At 48.2% G+C, this 23,450-nt stretch overlaps 1 protein-coding gene across 1 annotated transcript; it reads left to right on the top strand.

Moving 5' to 3' along the window:
- The first annotated feature begins 1,796 nt into the window (after positions 1-1,796).
- Positions 1,797-20,905, top strand: ACP6 (acid phosphatase 6, lysophosphatidic). Its single transcript, XM_042953695.1, has 10 exons — positions 1,797-2,105; positions 9,713-9,841; positions 9,957-10,087; positions 10,419-10,498; positions 13,463-13,550; positions 14,415-14,547; positions 15,658-15,758; positions 17,922-18,017; positions 19,675-19,840; positions 20,714-20,905. Exons 1-10 carry the CDS (start codon positions 1,890-1,892, stop codon positions 20,855-20,857), a joined length of 1,284 nt encoding a protein of 427 aa, XP_042809629.1. The 5' UTR covers positions 1,797-1,889; the 3' UTR covers positions 20,858-20,905.
- The last annotated feature ends 2,545 nt before the right edge of the window (positions 20,906-23,450 follow it).

Below are 23,450 nucleotides of genomic sequence, written 5' to 3'. Positions count from 1 at the left end.
TAAGATATCCCCAGCGCAGTCACCCCAACCACACATGTGTGCCCCGGCCAATGTGTCTATCCCGCTGCTCTTGCTTATATAGGTCAAAGGTGCTGCTCCTGATGCTTGACAAACCTGTGCTGAGGCTGCCAGAGTGGAGGGTGTGGGCTAGGGTAGCCTGTCCATTGTGGCCGAAGGTACTGGTTCCCAGATGCCAACGTTACATCATCTTAAAGCTTACCCTGATGTACTGAAGCTGCCGAAGCTGTTCAAATATCAGGGTCCTTCTGCACAAAAGTTGTACCATGTTTTGCCACGCTGTGGAGAACAGATCTCTCTAACTATGGGGATTATAGTTTCCAAAGCAGTGTTGTCTGGCACTCCCGGGGCCTATAGAAAAACAGCTTTCAGTTTGTACTCACATCAGGATGCACAATAAGACTTTGAAGAGTGAGTCCAACCAGGCAGGGATGAGGCCAGGGGGAAAACTGTGACAATGAGCCTGTTCCAAAATCACCCTTCCCCCATAGTAGGGTATTCATAACCTTGCAGCTTGCTGAACAAGCTTAGATCCAGGTCAGAAGTCATACTTCGTAAGTATGTTGTCTTCAGATTTGGCCCAGTTTGATCCAGGACTAAAAATCAGAAGGATTTAGGAATTGGTTAGATGGCCTATATTCAGAGTCTTCTCACACAGGTCTCTCCTCTCAACTTGACCTTTGCCTTCAGACACAGCTGGTTCCATTATGTTCTGTTGTCAAGATTTAGAACCCAGGCTTGAGGCAGTCCCATATGCAAGAGAAACCAGACCAACAGGTGCTTACAGGTCACACTGTCCTTTGTAAATTAAGGTGTTTAGTCACTGGGACACTCACAGGCAGGCCCTGGACTTTTCCACAAGAAATATTATGGATATAAGTGAGCTTAAAGTTCTACGTGTATGCGACAACTTGGGCCTCTTTGAATTCAGAAGGGGCCGTTTAATCTTTAATCTTGGTAAGTGAAGATTAAATATAAAACGCCTAGTGCCATCCTTCGCAAGGGGTGATCACTCAGTAAATTGGTGTCTGGGCTCTTAGCCTCACAGACCCCAGCTTCCAGGAAGGAAGTGTCCTACACGCCTTAGACTCAAAATTACTCCCCTCTATTACCCAGTTCTACCCCAGTCTTCTCTTTTCCTACCTTATCGGCCAAGCAAAGTCGCGGATTCATTCCTACCAACTACATTGACCACCCAGTCCCGGAGACTTGGACCCTCAGCTGCTGGGGAGCGAGATGCAAAGTCTGGGGCAAGAAATTACCTCCCAGCTCTGAGGCCCGCCGCGCGCAGCCTTGCGGGAGTTGTAGTTCTGACAACCCAGAGCCTCCAAAGAGGCGTCACCGCGGGACTCGTTTTCCCGTGCTCCTCTGCGCGGATCCACTTGGCACTGGTCCCTGGGTGGTTGCAGTGGTAGTGTGCGAGCTTGCTGACCGAAAAGTGGAATCCGGTCCCCTGTGTTCGTGGAGTCTCAGCCGCCGAGGATCTCAGGGCTGGTTCCCGTCCCTTCGGAGCTCCGGAGGCCAAACTGGGATTACAAGTTTAAGGTTTCCTAGAGGGCGAAAGATAAGGAGCCGACCTCCCCCCCCGCCCCTGCGGTGTCTGCTGCGGGAGCGGCCAACCCCTACCCGAGTTAAAACTCCCGGGGAGTCTTCGCTGCTCCCACCTCCGCTTTTCCCGCCACGCTCCCACTTGGGGTCCCCCCCACCAGGGCCGCGAGTCGCCGCGGTCGCCGCAGCTTGGCTGGGGGCTGGATGTGCGCCCCCGCGGGTTCCCGGGAATCTGGGAGCGGCCGCTGAGCTGCGGCGCGGGCGGAAAGTTTGTATTCGCCCCGTGCAGCCTCACCCCGCAGGGCCGACCAGGGGCGTCCACCATGATCACCCGTGTCTTCAGCGTGCGCGTGTGGGCCCCGGTGGGCGTCTTGACTTCGCTGGCGTACTGCGTCCACCAGCGGCGGGTGGCCCGGGCCGAGACCCCGGGGCTGCCTGGCCAGCGTCCCGTCGACCGGAGTCTGCTGGAGTTGAAAATGGTGCAGGTCGTGTTCCGACACGGGGCGCGGAGTCCTCTCAAGCCGCTCCCGCGGGAGCAGGTGAGAGGTCGGCCGGGGCCGGGACTGGTGGGGCAAGGACCGGGCGGTCGACCGCAGGCGGACCGGGCGCCTGGCCCCGAAACACACACCTTGGGAGTTTTACCCTCATCGAGCGGGATTCCGGCTGGATCCAGACCAGAGGAAAACTGCAGTACCTTGAGCAGAGGGGCTGGCCTGGCACTGCTAGCCGCCCATCCTCCTCTTACCCTCCGGATGTTGGGCACCCCGGGGACTTCTAGTTGTAACCCCTGATTGATGGCAGTGGTGTAGCACAGTTGGTAGCACAGTTGGTAGCACTGCGCTGCTTGGAGGGCTTAGAAATCGCCTAGGGATCTTGTTCAAATGAAGATTCGAATCCAGCAGGTGTGTGGGGTAGAGCCTGAGATGCTGCATTTCTTTCTTTCTTTTTTTTTTTAAATTTTTAACATTTATTTATTTTTGAGACAGAGACAGAGCATGAACGGGGGGGGGGGGGGGGGGGGGGGGGGGGGCAGAGAGAGAGGGAGACACAGAATCGAAAGCAGGCTCCAGGCTCCGAGCCATCAGCCCAGAACCCGACGCGGGGCTCGAACTCACGGACCGCGAGATCGTGACCCGAGCTGAAGTCGGACGCTTAACCGACTGAGCCAGAGATGCTGCATTTCTAACAGATACTTGGGTGAACTTGAGAATGAAAGTGTAGTGCATTTCTGTGTGACTGTTTGAAGGTTGTCAAGAGTTGCAGGAACCCCCATAACTGGGATTACAGCGGGTAGCAGAGGTCAACATCTTTGGAAACAGGTATCACAGCGGCTTTCAGTTTGCTGGAGATCATTTGAGATCCTTGCAGGCTTTTTTTTTTTTTTTTTTTTTTTTAAATAAGTGCTGTATCTTGGGTCTTATTTTCTATTTTGGGTTTCTAAAACCATTGTGGAAGGGATTTGAGGTAGGAAAACATTTTTAATTGGCTACTCCTGTGTTTCTAATGTCTTAAAATCTACCAGGTTTGGCCAGGGTAATTATGACTAAAGCACAAATAGTTTCTATTTATTTATTTATTTATTTTTTAAAAATGTTTGTTTTTTTATTTTGAAAGAGAGAGAGAAAGCAGGAGAGGGAGAAAGGGAGAGAGAATCCCAAGCAGGCTCCACACTGTCAGCCGCACAGCCCCACGGGAGGCTGCAACTCACAAATTGGGAGACCATGACCTGAGCCAATATCAAGAGCCTGAGCTCAATTGTCTGACCCACCCAGGAGCCCATAGGTGTTTTTTGTTTTTTTGTTTTTTAATAATTAACCTTCCTGGATTTGATTTTTGGAGAGAGGCAGTTGAGGTCTCTGGCCTTTGGTGCAAGCAGGCCTGTAATTGAAGAACTGGCTTCCCAGCGAAGATAAAGAGGCAGCCTGAAATCCTCAGGCCCCCAGCCATCACACTTACCTGTGGAGTGCGTTTGCATTAATTGGTCCTCCAGGCTGATGTTGGAGCAAGTTCAATAGATGTCTAAACCTCATTATTTGGCATTCTCTTCATGATCATCGTTGCTTTCCAGAAACCCTTAGGGTTGTGTCCTCACAGTGTCCAACTGAAAATCTGGTTTTTAAAGCTGGCCACACATGAACTCAAACCTTTAAAGCACCTCCCACATGAATAAACAAATTTTGGCAGGCACTTAATTCTGCTACCAGATTTCTAGTTAGCCTTTCTGAATGGCTGTACCACTTTCCATCTGGTATTGGAATTTCTTTTTTCTCATCTTCCCTCCTCCCCCGCCCCACCCCCCCAACGTTCCTTCCTTTCTTTTTGATGCTTTTTCAATCCCTTACTCTCCCTTTTTGTATTTTTACTAAATCTTCCTTGTGACTTTTGCACATCGCCCATCTCATGTGCACTCCCCCCTTCTTCGTTTATTCTTGTTACAGAAAGGCTGGAAAGTAACAGGGATAGAAGACTCCTCACGTTAAAGACAAAGCTATCAGTGGTAGCAGAGAATTAAAGTCTGAGTGTCTAGGCTTGGACCTAATATATACAGGATATATACTCCCTTAAGGCCTGAGAAAGATTTAGATTCTTTTAGGACTTCTTCCTGAGCTAGCGGGGGTGTGATGGCTACCTTCTGCCATTCTGTTGGAAGGCGCAGTTTGTAGCTCAGGTAGAATGCCAGCTTCATTCTCTTCTGTCTGTGTAGCCACAAAGTAAGAAGCATCTGAGTCCATGGCCTCCCTTTGCAGTTAGGGAAGGCACGTCACCTCCTGCCTGCTCGCATTCTCCAGACATCAGGCCAATGCATTAAACATCTTCGATTAGCACAAATGCCAGGGGTGGGACCAAACCCCTTTCCATTTAGGCTGTGAGCCTGTGTCTTTGGCTCCCTGTAACTTGTTTCTGGATGATTTCTCTCAGGTTTTCTTTCCAAGGTCCAGTTTGATAACGGTTGTTATTGGGATTTTCTAATCTTCCTGGTTCTGTTACTAACTGTAGTCAGAAGGGACCACCTGGTAGCAATTCTAAAACGAAAATTGCCTTTGGTAGATGTTTCCAGGCTTGTGACTGGTTAATGGATGAATACAAGTGACAAGTCACTTCATTCAGTTATCTCAGAAATCTTCAGAGAGCAGCATTGTTTAAAACGAGGTGTGTTATTGAGTTGTTTTCATTTGGCTTGAATGGCTGTTGACTTAATTTGTCTTCCTTTAGCTGTGCTTGGGAATATAAGCTCTGGAACTTGGTTGGCTATTTTTTTCTGATCATGAGATTCGACTCAAGTACATATTCACAAGATAAATGTGGCCCTGCTTTCAGATTTCCCTTAGTTCACCTCTAGGCAAGATGGACTCCAACTCAGGCAGGTTCCTCCAGTTTTTATAAAGTCAAGTCTAGCTTATCTCAGTTCCACTATTGATTAAGGCATTTGGGTTCCTATTTATTTGGTAATTTAGGCCAACTGGAAGGCTACTGTTAGTCTAATTGTTACTCAATACTTACCCAGAGCTCAGCTAAGAGAAGCACTCACTATTCAGGAAGCGTGGCATGAAGGATGTGCCAATAGCCCCATTCATTCCTCTGGAGCAGTGTTCATGACTGCTTGTTCTTGGAAAGACTTTGGACTCCAATGGGGAGCTTTCAAAAATCTTGATGCCTGGGTGTCCCTTCTGGAGAGTCTGATTTAACTGGCCCAGAGCATCCAGACATGGCAACATTTTCTCTGGTGGAGCTTTAGAATTATCTGGACTGGATAGCATTAACAAAGTTGAGGCCCCATCCCAGGAGATCCAGATGTGATGAGCTCAGGATGGGGCTGTTTTGTTTTGTTTTGTTTTGTTTTTTTGTGATGCCAGTGTGCAGCCAAGGTTTCAAACCACCGCTTTATTCTAAAATCTACACCTGGAAGGGTTTTGTTTACTTTTATGTAGATTTTGTCTTTTACCTCTGGAACGTAGCATATCAATCCCGGTATAGTACTGTCTTCACAGAAATGTGCTTTGGTGAGATGCCATCATTCTGTGTTGAGAAAACTATGAGAAACAATCCCACAGAACTCGTTGCTGTGACTAGTGAAAAGATGTTCATTATATTACTCTATCCTCTTTATGAGGACCCTTGGGAGGAATTTGTCTGTTCGCATTAGAAGTGGTGTGTTTCTCCTGAACAGTTGGCTTGCTTTTATCTTTAAGCTTGTCTAGCTGATCGAGTTTCTCCCTTCATAAAAGCCAGAAAGCTTAGCACTGAATCTTTGGCCCACCTACAGTGAAATCTGTGGGTCTTTAGAGTGTACCTTTTTGAGAAACTTTATTTCCTTATCCAGTTTTTGTCCCCATACTTGTTTGCTTTTGTCTTTCTTGCCTACTTTGAATGGGTTGTCTTACTCTGTTTTAGGTCTTGTTATCCTCTCCTTTAAGTTAGTTCTTAAAAATGGGGCATAAATAAGTGAGATTTTAAAGTTAGTCTTTGCCATGAACTCGGAAGCTGAAGAGCAGGAACAAGAATGGGGGGGGGGGGGTCGCGGTTAGACACCATGTACGGAACTAGTGTATCGTGTAGTCTTAAAAATTTGAAAACGTGCATTGTAGATTTGTCATGAACTGAACTGCCAGGAGTCATCTCTTGGGAAACACCAAAGATCCTCTGTTGGTGAATGTCGCTAATAAGAGGAGATTTCTTAAGTGAGGCTGAATAGACCCTGTGGACTTGGTATCAGAGCCTGTGCTAGACAATGGCCTTACCAGGATGGATAATTCAGTCTCGGCTATAAAAGAATTTTAAGATGTGCTAAAGGAGAAAAGAGATTCCTATGCTGGGAGCCCTGGGAACGCAAAGAAGGTACCTCAAACTTAAAATGTCTAAAACCGAACGCAGTTTGTCTGTTCTTCTGCGTTGGCCTTAGTTTTAGTCGAGGAGGACCTCTATTACCCTTGTCGCCTTAGGCACCCAGGCTCAAAACCAACGTAATTTCTTTCTTCAACCTTCCTTATTTACCTACCAACATAGCCCCCACATAAAGCTTTTATCCACTCACTTGCCAGGTTTGACTCAAATCTCTTGCATCCACCCCTTCTATTCCTACTGCCTTAGATGGGGCCTTAGGCCCTCCTCTGCAGACATCAGAGAGTTGGCTTCCGCATCTAGACTTCCCATTCTAGTTATGATCTATGCTGCTGGTTGTCAAGCTATTCCCTGGAGCCTGTGGCCTCGGAGGGTCTGAGGGGCTAAGGCTCTGTGTTCCCACTCCTGCTTCAACTAGAGGAACTCCAGTTTTTGCCTTTGTATGTGGAAATCTAAAGTTAAACTCTACTTGGTATTTGCTAATTAAAAATTTTGTGGGGCACCTGGGTGGCCCAGTGGGCTGACAATCTGACTCTTGATTTCGACTCAGGTCATGATCTCGCATTTTGGGAGTTTGAGTTCTGCATCGGGCCCTGCACAGACAGTGTGGAGCCTGCTTGGGATTCTCTGTCCATCTCTCTCTCTCTCTCTCTCTCTCTCTCTCTCTGCCCTTCCCTCACTCTCTCTCTTTCTGTCTCAAAATAAATAAATAAACTTAACAACAACAAACTGGGCTGTTATTTAAAAAAAAAAAAAGTTTCAAAACTGGTCCCAGGTTGAAGCAAATCAAACCACTTCTTTCCTGCATGGCATTCTTGGCCATCTCTGCTTCGCTCAAGCTTCTTCCTATTCTTGGAATTCTCAATACCAGTCTCTCCTTACCCACCTTTTACTCTCAAGTCCAGGTCTTTGCTTTTCTAAATCGTCTTCACTTCAAAGGCCATCCCTTCATGAAACTTTTCCTGAATGCCCAGCCAGAAGAGGTCTGTCTCTCCTTTGAACCACTGTGGCCCTCATCTGGTTTCTTATGGCACACAATTTCTGTTTTTCGTGCTGCCATCATTTCCATTCTAGCTTGCTGTCTCTGCTAACCCGAAAACCTAGAAAAGGCAGGATCATGCTATCTCAGTCTTGATTTCTTCCACAAGGTATGGCAGATCATCTGTGTACGGGCCCTTTGCTGGGCTTCCAAAATGCAAGGGTAAACCGACGATCCAGTCTCTCTTCTCCGAGCAGGACTGCTGAGCAGGACAGACTAGTAAGGGAGCTCTTCTAATACGGTTTGGTAAAGGCCACCAAAAAGAGCCACCGAGGCTACTTTGAGATCATGGGGCCATTGTCACAGCTCCTGGGAACGTTTAAGCTATCTTGCGGAATAAGCAGAAATCTTTTCAGATGAAAAGGGAAAAGAAAATTCCAGGTAGAAGGAACATGAGGTTGAAAAGCTAGGAAGTTCGAGGACGGTGCTGTAGAAAACAACGTTGTGTGGCTAGAGAGTAAGTGTGGAGGGCAGGGAAGAAATGGTGAAGAGAGAGAAGGAGAGGCGGGGGCCATCATGCAGCTGTGAGCCCCGGAAGGGTTTTATGCAGGCAAGTTACAGGATCAAAACTTTGGAAGAAGGAGCCATAGTTACAGGACGGTAAGAAGAAGGTCTGTGCTCTGAACACCTAGTCTTCTGATGTCAGTTGCTGCAGCTCCAGGGGGGGAAGAGGCCCAGGTCTGGAGGACTGGCTGCAGGTGGGACTGAGACAATGTCCTTTGAAAGATGGAGGGTTTCCTTTGTGTGAATGGAACCTGGGGTCCCCCCACCAGTGGTGCTCCCCTGGGCTATTTCTGGGAGGGGCCAAGATCGATACAGTGCTACAAGACATAGTAAGTTTTCAAATGTTAGTTTTAAAAGGAATAGGAAATCGCATAGTGGGAAATTGAGTTAAATGATCTTGTGATTTTAAGTGCTGCAGGTCTCCCGCTCTCTCTTCATCATTTCTTCCCAGCCCTCCACACTTACTCTCTAGCCACACAACGTTTTCTACAACACCGTCCTCGTACTTTTAAGAAGACAAGCACTAAAAGCTAGTCACTGAAGGGAAGTAAGACTTGAGCTATCATTGGACCTTGAAGAGAAGCTGAATGGGCAGGAGTCCCTCCGAGCACAGGAAGCAAGTTGAAAGAAGATGCAGAGGAAGCAGTGGGCGTGGTCTGATCTGGGGACGGGAGGAGAGAGGCACAGTGACACTATAGCAGGGGACAGGGGCTCGGCCGAGGTGTAGGAGTCCTGGAATGCCAGGTGCCTATCTCTTGAAACATTAGGAAACAACTATTGACATGATGAAAGTGACTTAGCAAGATTAATGGGGGGCAGGGAATTGTATCTATGTATGGATTGTGGGGGTGGAGGGAAGGGAGTCAGTCACACGCTTTTGCCTGAGGTAGTAAGGTTTTACACTCTTACCAGATAAAAGGAGGACCTTTGGGAATGACTTTTTTCCTAGCCAGTGATCCATAGAGTTTAGTGCGGCTGGTGGAGTAGTGGGGGAGAGTCAGAGGTTTGAGTTTTGGGGCCTAGGAGACCTGTGGCATCATTACGAGCGACGTAATGTGTTCGGGAGAGGAGCTGGCATATGGGAAGAAGAAAAGATTTTTGTTTTTAAAATTGGAGTCATCACATCTGACTCAGCGAGTGTAAGAGTTTCATGGGCAGTTGGAGCTCTGAGACCTGTGGCTACTGGGGATGTTTTGAAACCGTGACAGTAGAGTGGAGCAGGAGCCAGACTGCAAGGAGAAAAGGAAGATGGTGAAGAAGTGAGGAAGGGGCAGCCCCTTGTTTGAGAAACTGGATGAAAGGAAGGCAAAGGGACATTAGTTAAAGTCCTTAAGGGCAGGGGAGGCATAGAAACCTGGAGGTTGATTCCTGGAAAAATCTTACAAGTGTCTGCTCACTGAGGTCATATTATTTTCATTCATTCATTTGTTCATTCATTCATTCACCAAGTATTTGCATGCCAGGCCTTCTGGTGACTTCTCCCCTTTACTGCAGTCTGGGCTTAGTGCCAGAGCAGCGTCTTAATAGTCAGTGCTAGTGGAGCAGTAACAGGGCTTGGGCTGAGGGTACCCGGAATAATAAATTACTGTCTTTTCTTCCTTTAATTGGAGCTAGAGTTAAAGCTTCTTTCTTTCCTTCCCATGGGAAGGTTGTGAGTCTAGTGTCTGTGATCCCAGGTATGTCTTCAGGTGCTGCTGGATATTAATGCTGTAAGTTTCAAGAACCTTCTAAACAATGTGTTGTGTTTTTTTGTGGTCATAACAGGCAGAGTGGAATCTCCAGCTATTAGAGGTCCCACCCCAAACTCAGTTTGATTACACTGTCACCAATCTAGCTGGTGGCCTGAAACCACATTCTCCTTTCGACTCTCAGTACCGTAAAACCGTACTCAAGGTGAGCATTGCCTCCCTGCCCTGGGAAGCCCCCTGTAAAGTTTCCATGGTTTTCTCTGGGCTGAGTTTAGCAGACGGGGAGGTATTTTCATGCTTCTCTTTCTGCCCCGCACCAGGGAGGCATGTTTGCTGGACAGCTGACTAATGTGGGCATGCAGCAAATGTTTGCCCTAGGACAGAGGCTGAGGAAGAGCTATGTGGAGGACATCCCCTTTCTTTCACCAACCTTCAATCCACTGGAGGTCTTGTGAGTCACTCGTAAAAGGGACGTGGCTTCCATTTTAAGATCTTACACCTGAGGAAACCTGTACTGACCCCCCCAGGATGGTGCCCATTCTCACCCAAGGTAGTTTGGGGCAGTTCCCCTTATATAACAGCATCCTGTGAACATGTGGTCAGTGGAGATCACGTTCATTGGCTTTTGGGTCCCTTGGGGCACCCATCCCGCAGAGAAAGGATTCCTCCCAGTCCCATAGCCCCCCTCATGTGATCTTAAAGCCTCCCAGTTGCTCTGTAGGATGAGACAGTGTATAGAATCTTCCTTTTTTGAGTGTCTCTACCTTTTTGTTTTTTTCCAGTGTTCGTTCCACTAATATATATCGGAATCTGGAGTCTACCCGATGTTTGCTGGCTGGGCTTTTCCAAAGTCAGAAAGAAGGTTTGAGTTTGGAGTCTAGAAGTCTGCCCTGTCCCTGAGGAGCTTTTTCTTCTTCCTTCCAAAGCCCTCCCACCTCTCTTTCTTAGTGCCTGTTCCTTCGGTTTCTCTTCTCCTGCACACGTGGTTTCCATGGCGTGCCTACTCTGATGGGCCCTTGCTTGTCTGGCCTCCTGCTGGCCTTGCCGGCCTGACCTCCGCCTCCACGGTGATGTGTCAGCCACTCTGATGTGCCTCTGGCCCCTGACTTCTCCTCTTAAGCGTCTACCCAGGCCGCTTAAGGCATCCCCAGCCAGGTCTTGTGAATAATACTGGGGCTTTTTGTGAATAATACTGGGGCTTTTTGCTTAGGTAAGACACTGCTGAAAAGGAGGGAGGACAGGAGGAACACTTAGCCGAGACCCAAGCCTGCTGCCATTGGCTTGGTCTTGGTGTTAACCCACAGCGTGACTCAGATGGTATTAACAGTATTCTGTTCAGCCTTTCCTCACTGAGGAAGTCTATTGAGTTTGGGTTTTAACATGTTCAACCGGTGAGTGATTGCAGCTAGTGGTGCCCAGCCTTTTCACCACCAAGGACCACATGTGTTATTTTGCCTCATGGATCTTATGTATTGAGGGCCTTTGACTGTCAGAGGGGCCTTCATTTTGTCATTTATACTTGACTGAAATTTACATGTAATTGCCAGTCTGAGTTTCATATCCTCACGACCTCACCAATATTGAAATACTAAAATGGTGCTATAAAGCAAAGGTTCTTGCTTAGCTTCTTTTGTAGTATCTCAAATAGACATAAAATTGCCATCAGGCTTATTAAAAAACAAACAAACAAACAAACAACAACTATGTAAAAGAATAGAAACCTCCAGGCCAGAGGAGGCCAGCCTTACCCTAGTCGGGGTTGGATACAGCTGCTAATTCCGGCTGAAATTGCCTGCTGAGCACAAGCAGGGTGTGTCTGAGTAACATAGAGCAAACAGAGGGGCTGCCCCTTAGGAGCCCCTGAGCTTTGGAAGAGTCCACAGTGCCTGGCCTTCTGAGAGCTCTTCACTTGCCCAGCTTCTAAGAGGCAAATAAATACCCTTTCCTCTGAAACACCAAAAGTAGGAAAGCTGTTTCTTGAAGGCAGGCTGACCTACAGGCAGGTCTCGGACTGAGACTGCCCCATATTCCCAACAGGGAGGGAAGTGGTGTCACCACGAGCCACTGGACCCGCACGCCCTGGGACTCCAATTTGACCATGTCCCAAAGCTTTTTTAGTAGCTTTGTATCTACTAACTTGTTTAGTTCTTATAATAATCCGGGGCCATAGGCAATAGTATCCCCAATTTACAGATAAGAGAATTCGGGCACAGAGAGGCTAAATGACTTTCCCAGGAACACACAGCTGGTAAATGGTGGAACAGGGATTCAAAGTATGGCAGTCTGGCTTCAGAATCCAATACTCTTCATCTTTACACTCTGCAGCTCAGAGGACACATCTGTCTGGGGAGGGCCTTTGATCATTTGCCTGACAAAGTGTGTCTGAATTTTGATATTCTTGTAAAGTTACCATATGCTACTGGAATTTTGACTGTCAAATTTTTGTTTGGGAATAATAGCTCTTTGGGGCTTAGATTCACCTAATCACCCTGTATTGATCGGAGTGAATTCCGGAGAGCTGCTGACAGCAGCTGTCTCTTTGCCATTTAGAGAAGGTCGGTCTTGAGTTGTGTAGCAAAGGAAACTGCCACAGGCCCTTGCCATCTCTGGCACAGAGCAAAGCCTTGGAAGGTGTTAGAGCACCTTCTCTGGGTATTGATGGGAGGGGATAAAGGTACTTGTGAGCTCTGAGTAGTAGCGAGCTCCTGCGAGGTATACAGTTGACCTTTGAACCTGGGTTTGAACTGCATGGGTCCACTTACACATGGGTCCACTTACACATAAATTTTTTTTTTGGTAAGTACAGTACAGAACTATAAAAGTATGTTTTCTCTTATTCTTAATAACATTTTCTTTTCTCTATCTTACTTGGTTGTAAGAATACAGTATGTAATACATATAACATATAAAAGATGGGTTAGTCAACTATTTATGTTACTGGTAAGGCTTCCAGTCAACAGTAGGCTATCAGTCGTTAAGTTTTAGGGGAATCAAAAATTATACATGGATCTTTGACTGCATGGGGGGATTGGTGACTTTAACCTCCGGGTTGTTCAAGGGTCAACTGTATAATAAGAAACATTATTTGTGGTCTAACGTGTGGTTCTTGGCAGTTCATCTGGAAACCTGGCTTTCCTTTTAGGCAAGGCTGTGGGGTCTGACAGGATTTGTGGCCTTGTGGTGGCTTTCCTTAGATTGTCATGTGCTGAGTCACTATATTGGTCTATAGGATTGGACTTTAAGAGGCAAGAAAGTCACCTAGTTCTGATGGAGTCCGGGACAGCTCATTCTTTGTTAGAATGCCCAAGTCTGGGGCGCCTGGGTGGCGCAGTCGGTTAAGCGTCCGACTTCAGCCAGGTCACGATCTCGCGGTCCGTGAGTTCGAGCCCCGCGTCAGGCGCTGGGCTGATGGCTCGGAGCCTGGAGCCTGTTTCTGATTCTGTGTCTCCCTCTCTCTCTGCCCCTCCCCCGTTCATGCTCTGTCTCTCTCTGTCCCAAAAATAAATAAAAAACGTTGAAAAAAAAAAATTAAAAAAAAAAAAAAAGAATGCCCAAGTCTGATCCAGGTCTGTACCTGCTCTAGTCATATGTGGCCCAATAGGAGGGGTTGTGCCAGACAGAACAAGGCTGCTCCTTGCTTTCTCCATTTCTCAGCCCATAGAAGAGCTGCTGTTGGCAAGGCCAGGGCATGTTCAAGGCAGTTACTGTCCTAAAACAGTGACCTTGATGATCTGTCTCCTAAAGCAGACAAGAGAAGGAGGGGGTGGGGATGCTGGGAGGGACAAGCTGAAGCCTCTTCCTGGCTGTGCTCTCACCTTCCTTCCAGGACCCATCGTCATCCACACTGATGAAGCAAGCTCTGAAGTCTTGTACCCCAACTACCAGAACTGCTGGAGCCTGCAGGAGAGAACCAGGTAACCGCCCTGGCTTCTTGCTCAATGCGGGGGGGGGGGGGTAGGGAGAGGTGGGGGGGGGTGGGTGGACAGCCAGCCTCGTGGCACTTCTGCTCACAGGACTCTGCCTGACCTGAGGGCCTGCCCAGGCTTACTGTGTTGGGTGAGTGGTGGGAAGGATTGCTTTGCACTCAGGCCTGCCATCGCTGTCCGGGAAATGAAGGTCTTGCTCACAGTGGGAGGCCTCTAGGGAAGGTACAGCAAGCCTGCAGGAGGCCACCTGCTGGGCCAGAGAGCCAGTACCAACAGCCTGAGCTGGGTTTGCCTTTACAAACTATTGTCCTCTCGGCCATCGTGGACTCTCCGAGGAGGCTGACGAAACTGTCAGGTTAGGTAGAAGGCGATGAAACAGGTCATAAAACTGCAAATCCACATGGGCAAGCAGAAGACCCAGATTTCCCTACTCTTACCAGCTTGCTGCCCTGTAGAATGGCTCGGTTTGGGCTCAGGGAGCTTTTCAGCATTCAGATATTTCTGGGCTGCACAAAGACTATGTAGTATGTGTTCCACAGAAGACAGAGAATATTGTATTCAAGCAGACCGCAGGGCCATGGTTGTATCATTTTGGGTATAATAGAAGAAAATGCTAGAGTGGAATTTGGAAATCCAGGCTATTATTCTAGCTCTGGTACCTGTTAACTTATTTTATAAGTCATTTGAATTCATAGAACCTTAGTTGACTCATGTGTAAGATGGGACTAAAACCAGCTAACCCCAACGTCTTATTATTGAAGATTAAATGAGATCCCAAATGATGAATGAGATACACTTTGTAAACTGTTAATTACTATACAATATAAGGGTTTCCTTTTTATTTTTTGGCAGAGGCCGGAGGCAGGCTGCCTGTTTACAGCCAGGAATCTCCGAGGATTTGCAAAAGGTGAAGGAAGGGATGGGCATTGCCAGTAATGACGGAGTAGACTTCCTCAGCCTCTTTGACAATGCGGCTGCTGAGCAGGTTGGGTGACTGTCCTTCTCTGGCCCTGGGGGTTGGGGGGCTGGGGATAGGCAGCTGGACCTACTGGCTCCTGAGTTAGAACTGGGTGGAGGGGTGTGGCCTAGGGGTGTGGGTGGAGGGGAGGGGTGTGGGTGGAGGGGTGTGGGGTGGAGGTGAAGGTGGAGGCAGAGGTCTCCTTTTATGGAGGCAGCTGTGGGAGGACGTGCAGGTGGGGTGGATGTGGGAGCGGAGGGGTAGGGCCCACGTAGGGAGGACTCCTCACTTGGTTAGGCACATGGTCATTTAATTCTAGATCAGCATTTCTCGAGGCACATTCCCCAGAATACCTGTGATGTGAATGTGTACATCCCGGGCCAGCAGGGGCAGGGTGGGTGATGGGTACGGAGGGATTGCTGTCTAACTGTTTTGGAATCTCTGTTATATCACCTTGTGGAGAGTCTCTACACACAGCAGCATATTAAAGAATCTGAGAAGTAAAGAAAGCTGATCAGTCTTTAAATCTATTTTTCCCAAATGTATCGAGCCATAGATTCTTTCTTTATCTAATGGATACTGAAGACCAGCCAATGAGAAAGCCTTCTCTAGATTCAAAAGGCAGACACCCAACGGTGCAGTGTAGCCTGGGTCCCCCTTCCTTCTCTTGTCCGGACGACAGTGTGCCCTGAAGGCAGAAATGCCCTGTGCTTATGGGTAATATAGATGTCAGGTTATAAGGTGAGAGTTTATATAAAAGTGTTTACGTGGCATACTTTTTAGAAATCCATTTTGGGAAAATAAAAGCCATGTGGAAATTTATGAATTCCTTGCTCTGTGTTTTATTTATTTATTTTTATAGTTTAAAAAAAAATACAAATGTTTTTCATTTTGGAGTAGATGGGAAACCATCAGAAAGGGAGGAAAAACAGCTTCCCCCCCCGAACCCCCTCCCCCCCCAGGCCTCCAGATCTGTAGGAATTGCTTTAGAAGGGCCTTGGGGGTGTAGCTTTGGGGGCTGTTGAGGCCGTCCCCTGGAGAAGACAGGCCCCTGAAGGCTTTGTGGAAGCTGGTCAGTTGCCAAGCTCAGCGAACGAGAAGCATTTCTTTGTGAAACTGTCCCTGTGGTCCTTCCAGGTGCACAGCCTCCCAAGCTGCCCCACACTGAGGAGATTTGCACAGATGATTGAGCAGAGAGCTGTGGACACGGCCTTGTACGTTATGCAGAGGGAAGACAGGTGAGAAGCCTTCAGCCACCGTCACTAAGTCACGCTCGGTCAGGCCTCCCTGTATGTGGGGAAAAGGGTTCGCCAGGCCTGTTCACACCTGCCAGCGCATGTCTCTACATGTGCTGAGGTGGGAATCACCCTGTTCTGCTGGCCTGTTGAGTGGGTTCGGCCCTGCGTGCTTATACTTCTGGAGCTGGGACTGGTGAGCTGGTGCTTCTGTTCACTGTTAGGCAGAACCAGGAGTCACCTCTCGACTGAGTTTCTCTTAATCACTGACTTTTTCCCCGTTTACTTTAAGTTTCAAAGGGTTTGGGTGGGGAGAGCTGACGGAAGAATAATGATTGTTGACTTTGTTCATCAGTTTACAACTTACAAGCCATTTTCCTGTTCTCGCTATGAGGTAGGTGTCATTTCCCTGTCAGGGTCCAAGTCCTGGCTTAATAGGTGAAGTAGGTGCGAGCCTAACCTAGGCTCAGCTAGCTGCCAGGACTTAGGCCGGCTCTTCTGATTATCAGTCCTGTGTTTTCTGTGTTGCTTATACTTAGGGCTCTGTTTTAGAAGGCCTGTTTCTTGCCTACCAGAATGGAGAGCTTCTCTCTTAACCAAATTAAAAAATAAAACAAAACAAAACAAAACACCTTTTTCTGGTTGGTTAAGAATATCCAGCTTGCACTCAGAATAGGTAACTTGGTAGAGAAGGAGATGGGAAAGAGAGGATCAGTCCTGGGGAAGATAAGTGTGAGCAAAATCCAGCTAATGTTTCAGGAATTTGCAGGGTCTGTTGCATAAGGGTAAGGACCCCTGGCTGCTTTTCTCCCGCTCAGATTCAGTATGTCCGCTTGTGTACTTGCTAGGGGCCTCCAGAAGACTCCAGCTGTGCCAGCCAGCTTGCCTCCACTCACTGTGACTTGCCGCCTTCCCTCATCTGTTCCTGAAGTGGCCCCACCAGACCTAACTTATCACTCACTGTCCCTCCTGCCCCCCCCCACATACTTAGTAAATATTTTAGACTTTATGGCCCATGCATTATCTGTTGCAGCCACTCATTTCTGCCCATGTAGCATGAACACAGCCATAGATGATACGCAAACAAGTGGGTATGGCTATATTCCAAGTTAAACTTTATTTATAGAACAGGCAGGTGGAGCGGATTTGGCCAATGGCCATAGTTTGTTTTCTCCCAGTGTAAAGCATTTTAAATAAGCCTTGATTCTTCTTTGCGTTTCAGTTAGCCCTGGTTTCATAAAGCTAATGTTTCTTCAAGGACAAATTGGATGGCCTCACAGTGCCAGCCAACTTGGCTTGGCCTGTGTACCTTCTTCTGGAAAGTAGATGTTGCATACGGTATTGGTTGCCTACTCCCCATCCATTACTTCAACATTCCCGTTTATTTACACATTATACACATCGTAAGGGTGGTCATGTATTTACCCAGTCACCATGAAAGGATTGCTCCGAGCCAATCATGATGACCTCGTTCCCTTTTGTCCAGATTGGGCTCTGGGAATTTCTGGAAGAGGTTTTGTCCTCTTTGATAAAAAGTGAGAGGCACCACGACCAAGCCTTTGTGCCGTTTCCTGCACAGCTTCCTGCTCAGCTTCCTGCTTCGTTTACCACTGGGAGACAGGCTTTGAGCCGCAGCAGCCACCCTGTGATCATAAGGCACAAGCCCGAGGGGGAACGTGGCGTGGCCACCGTGCCAACCCTGCGGGCACCACCGCTGAACTTTGTGTTGTATCAGATACATCTGACACGTCCTTGTGGTCTACACTCCAAAGGAGGAGGACTGGCATCTGGGAAGCCTAGCTTGGGATGCTGTTCCTTCCTATCCCTTTTCTAAGGGCCTTCTGGAATTCCTGGAAATCACTATGCCCTGCCCTTCCCAGCTTGTTCTTTTTTCCCTGAGGGCCTGGTTCTTCCTGACTTACCCTGGTTACCACTCCTGTTCCCGTTGTGTTCTTACCAGATCCACATTCTGGCGCTTTTGTTGTTGGAAGTCTCTGTGCACAGAGAACCCTCACGCCAGAGGTGGCTCCACACGCCCCCCTCCCACCCCCACCATCCCGCAGGTTACTCTCTCCTCCGCCGTCTGATTGGGCTCATGAGGTCCTGGTGGCAGACCCACCCGCAGCCCTGTGTGCCGGCTGCTTCAGTGTTGTTTACTTGCCGCAGGGAGAGCCTTCAGATGGCAGTTGGCCCATTCCTCCACATCCTGGAGAGCAACCTGCGGAAAGTCATGGACCCTGCCACTGCACCAGGCAAGACCAGGTACCTGCCACAGCAACTGGCTTTTGTGCGGCCAAGGGCAGGAGAGGCCTCTGGCTGCAAGGGCCGGGGGCTGGGGGGCTGGGGGGCAGGTTCTAGGGGGGCAAGAACCAGGCTGTCAGTGACAGTAGGCAGTTGTGTAAGAGGCCAGGAGTCCCAAAGACGTTCACAACATTGTTACCATTCTTCCTGCTGCAGCAGTCCTGCCATGGTTTGAAAATTTTATGTTAGTGAGAAAGAACCCTAAATTTATTTTTCCTTTTTTTTACTAATGGAACACGTGTGAAAGAGTAGCTAATTATGATATCATGCTGATACAATTGCTGAATAGACTGTTTAGTTCGAACACGTTCACCGAGTGTATAGAAGGGTATGATATCCGCGAGGCGTTTTTAAATGTCGGAAGTAGCGCCTAAACCTCTGTTGCCACTTTGTAGTGCCTGGAACCTGGCTGGGGGCACAGATTGGGAATGTGACGTGTCCTGGGCATTTGCTGAGCAGAGTGTGATCTACAGGTGAACAGCTTCACCGCTACTGGGGGAGCTTCTAGATTTGGACTGACCTATTGAATCAGGATCTGCATTTTAACAAGATCCCCAGGGGTTTATGCACACACTGCTGTTGAAGCGCTGTTGTAGGTGGCCTTCTTTAGAGAGATTGTACATAGCTAGAAACTCACGAACATGGGAACAGTAGGGGACAGTGAGGTGACATAGGAACATTCAGGAACTTTGGGCCAGATTTATAATAGCAGATCATACCAGTGCCCTTCCCTGTCCTTCACAGCACCTGCAGTGACAGTACATTTCTCACTGGCCCTGGCCACCTTGCCCCCCTTGACTTTGTATCTGTAGAATACTACAGGGTCCAGTGTTAGTCTTCTAGTTTAAGAGTCAACACATAGGGGCGCCTGGGTGGCTCAGTCTGTTGAGCATCTGACTCTTGGTTTTGGCTCAGGTCATGATCTCACAGTTCCTGAGTTTGAGCCCCACGACGGGCTCCATGCTGACAGAGCAGAGCCTGTCTAGGATTCTCTCTCCTTCTCTGCCCCTCCCCTGCTCACACATGTGTGTGCGCTCTCTCTCAAAATAAACTAAAAAAAAAAAAAGTCAACACATGAAATCCTTGATCTTTTTAAAGAGATAGATACAGGGGATGGGCAGATAAAGATAAAAATGGCACCTTTCTTACTGATTAAAGCCCTTTGGAGAATATATTGAAGGCCAAACAGGCTTATTAATATTCCTTTGAAATGAACTTAATTCCCCCGAACTGCAAGCCTCCCCAACAAGGAGGAGCATGCTGTACTACACTCATCACACAGCTGAGAGCAGGAGGGACATTTGCCACAGGCAGGCAGGTCCCAAGGGGAGAAGAGAGGTAGGACCAAGCGACCCATGCTCGGTTTCTACTTCAAAACTTCACCAGGGGAGGAGTGAGTGGGTGGGTGGGCAAGCAGGTGGGCAGGAAGGGAAAGGCCAGCTATCCCAGTGGGGATCCCTCCTCATGAAAATATGAGAGTGGCATCAGGGTTCCCCCAGCATCTACTTCAAAGCAGTTTTCCATCAGGCTCACTGATAAGTGTCAAAGGAGGCAGACATCATCCTGGTCTTCTGAATCCTGAGGGAAAGGCCTATAGAGAACTGTTTCCTCCTTGCAGAAAGCTGTACCTCTATGCGGCTCACGATGTGACCCTCATGCCTCTCTTAATCATCCTGGGGATTTTTGACCACAAATGGCCCCCGTTTGCTGTTGATCTAACCATGGAACTCTACCAGCACCGGGAATCTAAGGAGTGGTTTGTGAAGCTCTATTACCGTGGGGAGGTAAGGTGGTGAGGCACCCTTCCTCCAACCCCGCTCACCTGGTTTTACCGCCAAGGCTCCCTCCTTGGGCCCAGTGGAGTCTCCTTGGTACAATCAGCTCTCTGGACCCAATAGAGTGACACAGCCATGGCCCAGAGACAGGGCAGAACTGGAAATATGGTGGCAGGCTGGGATTTGGGCCTTATCGTGAGCCTGCTACAGACTCCTTCTAGGAACAGGACCCCCTCCTCCTGAGTGTCTCTGCCAGGATGTGGCATCCTGACTGGGAGGCTGTGTTGAAAATTAATGCTGGTGTCCTTGGGAGGCAGTGTGCTGTCCGCACTGCGGTGCCTCAGCTGCTGTCCAGGTCAGGCGCTGGAGCACCCCACCCCCGCCCAGGGCAGACTTTCGCCTCCCAGCTCAGGGGTATGATGTGACCGTGTCTCCCTGGTCAATTCAAGAAGCAGTTCTTGGGGCGCCTGGGTGGCTCAGTCAGTTAAGCGTCTGACTTCGGCTCAGGTCACGATCTCGCGGTCCCCGAGTTCGAGCCCCGCGTCGGGCTCTGGGCTGATGGCTCAGAGCCTGGAGCCTGCTTCCGATTCTGTGGTTCCCTCTCTCTCTGCCCCTCCCCCGTTCATGCTGTGTCTCTCTCTGTCTCAAAAATAAATAAACGTTAAAGAAAAAATTTAAAAAAAAAGAAGCAGTTCTTGAGTGACCGTCTCAAGCAGGGCATGGTGCGCCTATTCCAGAAGCTGACCGGCTAGTGGGGCCTTCCTGGCTGTTACGTGTGTGCATGCACACACCATTGGGTCAAGTTCCTCGGACCTCTGGGCACAGCTGAAAACAGCAGGCCAGGGTCCTCAGTGGCCCCGCTGAGTTTTGTCTCTTCCCCAGGAGCAGGTGCCAGAAGGATGCCCTGACCAGCTCTGTCCACTGGACAAGTTCTTAAACACCCTGTCAGCTTACACCTTGAGCCCAGAAAAATACCACACACTCTGCTCTCAAGCACATGTGATTGAACTTGGAGATGGAGAGTGACCGATGTATATAAAAGGATGCGTTGGTTTTTCAATAAAATGCCTTAACACACTGCCTCTGGTTGTCGTGTTTGGGGAAGGCAGGAAACAAGGGTTAATGTATTTTAACCTAAGGGTATTTCCTTCCTGCAGATATGATATACTGAGGTCACTTCTTGAAAGGAAGAGAGGTGTAATGTTGAGACCAAAGGGGTATTTCCTATTTTGTGGCTTGATTTCCATGGCCAGAAGCATCTGCCGTGACACAGGCTAGGGTCATCGTGACCCTGCAGAATTGTGTTGGTTTGGGACTCGAGTTCTTTTTACCTGTCTTCATTTCACAAACATACATTGTGCCACCTACTAAGTAGTGGGCATTATAAAGGTGGAACGGTTCTGCCCTCACGTTGTTTTCGCCCATGGGAGAGGCAGTAAGTCAGTGATGATAATGCAGTGTGTTACGTTCTGTGATGAGGTGTATCGACCTCTTTGGGTACAGAGAAGAAATTCCTAGCCCCAGCTGGCAGGGGCCCGAGGAGCAGTTAAGAAAGGCTTCTAGGGAGGTTCTGTGCTGATCTGAGTAGGAGAGGTGAGTAGGAGTTCACCAGGTAAAGCAAAGAGGGAAGGGTGTTGTGTGTAGGCAAAAGGTAAGCTTGGAGGTCAGGGGACATTGCTGGTCAGTGAGATGAGCCCTGCTGTGGAGACCCGGCTGGAAGGCGCGGGATAGACACTCGGCTTCTGGTGGCTGTAGCCCCAGTAGCAAGGATGCAGGCTCCACAGTGGCAGGCTGGAGCCACTCTAAGAACTCCACCTCTAACTGGGCCCCCCGAGGTACCTGATGGTCCCCCTATTTCCTTATCAATTTTCTCATTCTTCCCCAGACTCTCTTTCAAACTTGCTCTCATCTCAAACCAATTGATCTCTTTACCTCTTAGGGAAAACAGCAATCACGAAACCCTCTCCACTTCCAACCATCTTTGTGTTGACAGCTCCCAGACCTACTTCTGTAGCTGAGGTTTTTCATCTGGCCTGCAGACACTCATGACCACTAGGACGTCCCATAGGCCCCGAACTTTCAATGTCAGAATCAGCCCCCTCTCTCTCAGACTTACTCCTCCCTCAGCCTTCTGTATCTGAATGAAAGACCCCTCCACCGTCCACTCAGTTGCTAAAGCAGAAATCCATTCTTGTCTTTTTCCTCTCCCACTTTCCTGTGTCTAATCAGTTAAGTTCTACCAGTCTCTCATGTTTGTTGTTTGAATCTATTCATATCTATCTTTGACGGTCATCGTCCCCTCCCCATCCTCACTCTGCTAATTACTATATTTCCTATTTCGCCAAGAAAGTAAAAGCAATCAGAAGATTGCTCACCCCCGACCACTGCCAAATCTCTTAACTCACATGCATTGGTGCCCATAAGGCCTTCTGTCCTGTTACTAAGAATGAACCATCCCACTCCTATCTAAGGCCAACCTCCAGCTTTGCACTGACTCCTACAATTACCTTTTTTCTACATTGTTACTTCTATCTTCCTACCCTACTTATTCTCACTAGCATACAAATGTGCTGTAAAATCTGTCTTACAACTTTTTCCCACATCTTTGACCTACTATTGCTACTTTTCTTTCCCCTTTTACAGCAAAACGTCTCAAAACTTTTCAAAAGTCATTTAGACTCTGATTCTTCCCATTCTGTCTTGAGCCAACTGTGATTCACCCCACCACTGCATGGAAACAGCTTCTGTCAACGTCATCAGCGACCTCTGAGTGCTAAATCCAACAGCCAATTTCCGGGCTCACTCAGCTTCTCATCAACAGTCTGGGGATATTTTCTTCATTTGGCTTCCATGACAAATACTCTCTTGGTTTCCCTCAAATTTCTCAACTTCTTAATTTTTGCTAAATCTACCTTTTCCTAATCTCTAGGTGTTGGAGTATCTCAGGTCTTAGTCTTTGGATCTTTTCTCTACCTTTTTTCTACCTTTTCCCTCCCTACATGATCTCAAGCAGTTCCATAGTTTAACATATTTTTACACAAATTTATCCCCAAATTTATGTCTTCGCTCTGGACCTTTCCCTTGAATTCTAGTCTCATTTCCAACTGTCAACTCAACATCTCTACGTGGATATTTAAGATATTTACTGTATATTAAACTTCCCATTGTTCACGATAAACTTAATTTCTGCCTCTTCAAACCTACTTGTCGCACAGGCTTCCGCATCTAGGTTTAAATGGTACCACCTTGGGCAGTTGCTTGGGCTAAGAACTTGGGAATTTCCCTTGCTGCCCCCGTTTCTCATGTCTTACATCTAATGCATCAGTAAATCCTATTGTGTCTCTCTTCAGACTACATTGACCGCTTCTCAAGACATCCATTGCTACTTAGTCTCGGCATCATCTCTTACCTCTTCGAAGTCTCCGTTTCTGTCCTGTCCTTCCCCCCCAACTTCTCAGCATAAGTGTTGCTTTTAAAACAGACCATGTCACCCTTCTCGAAATTCACCCCGGCTTCCCATCTCAAAGAAAGAGCCAGTCATCATAATAGTCCTCAGGACCTTATGACATCCTCTCCTATCTCTTCCCACTGTCCTCCATCTGTGCAAGCCTTCTTGCTG

The sequence above is a fragment of the Panthera leo genome, chromosome C1, assembly GCF_018350215.1.
Source record: "Panthera leo isolate Ple1 chromosome C1, P.leo_Ple1_pat1.1, whole genome shotgun sequence".
Taxonomy (NCBI): Eukaryota; Metazoa; Chordata; class Mammalia; order Carnivora; family Felidae; genus Panthera; species Panthera leo.
This window is presented reverse-complemented; position numbering and strand designations above follow the sequence as displayed.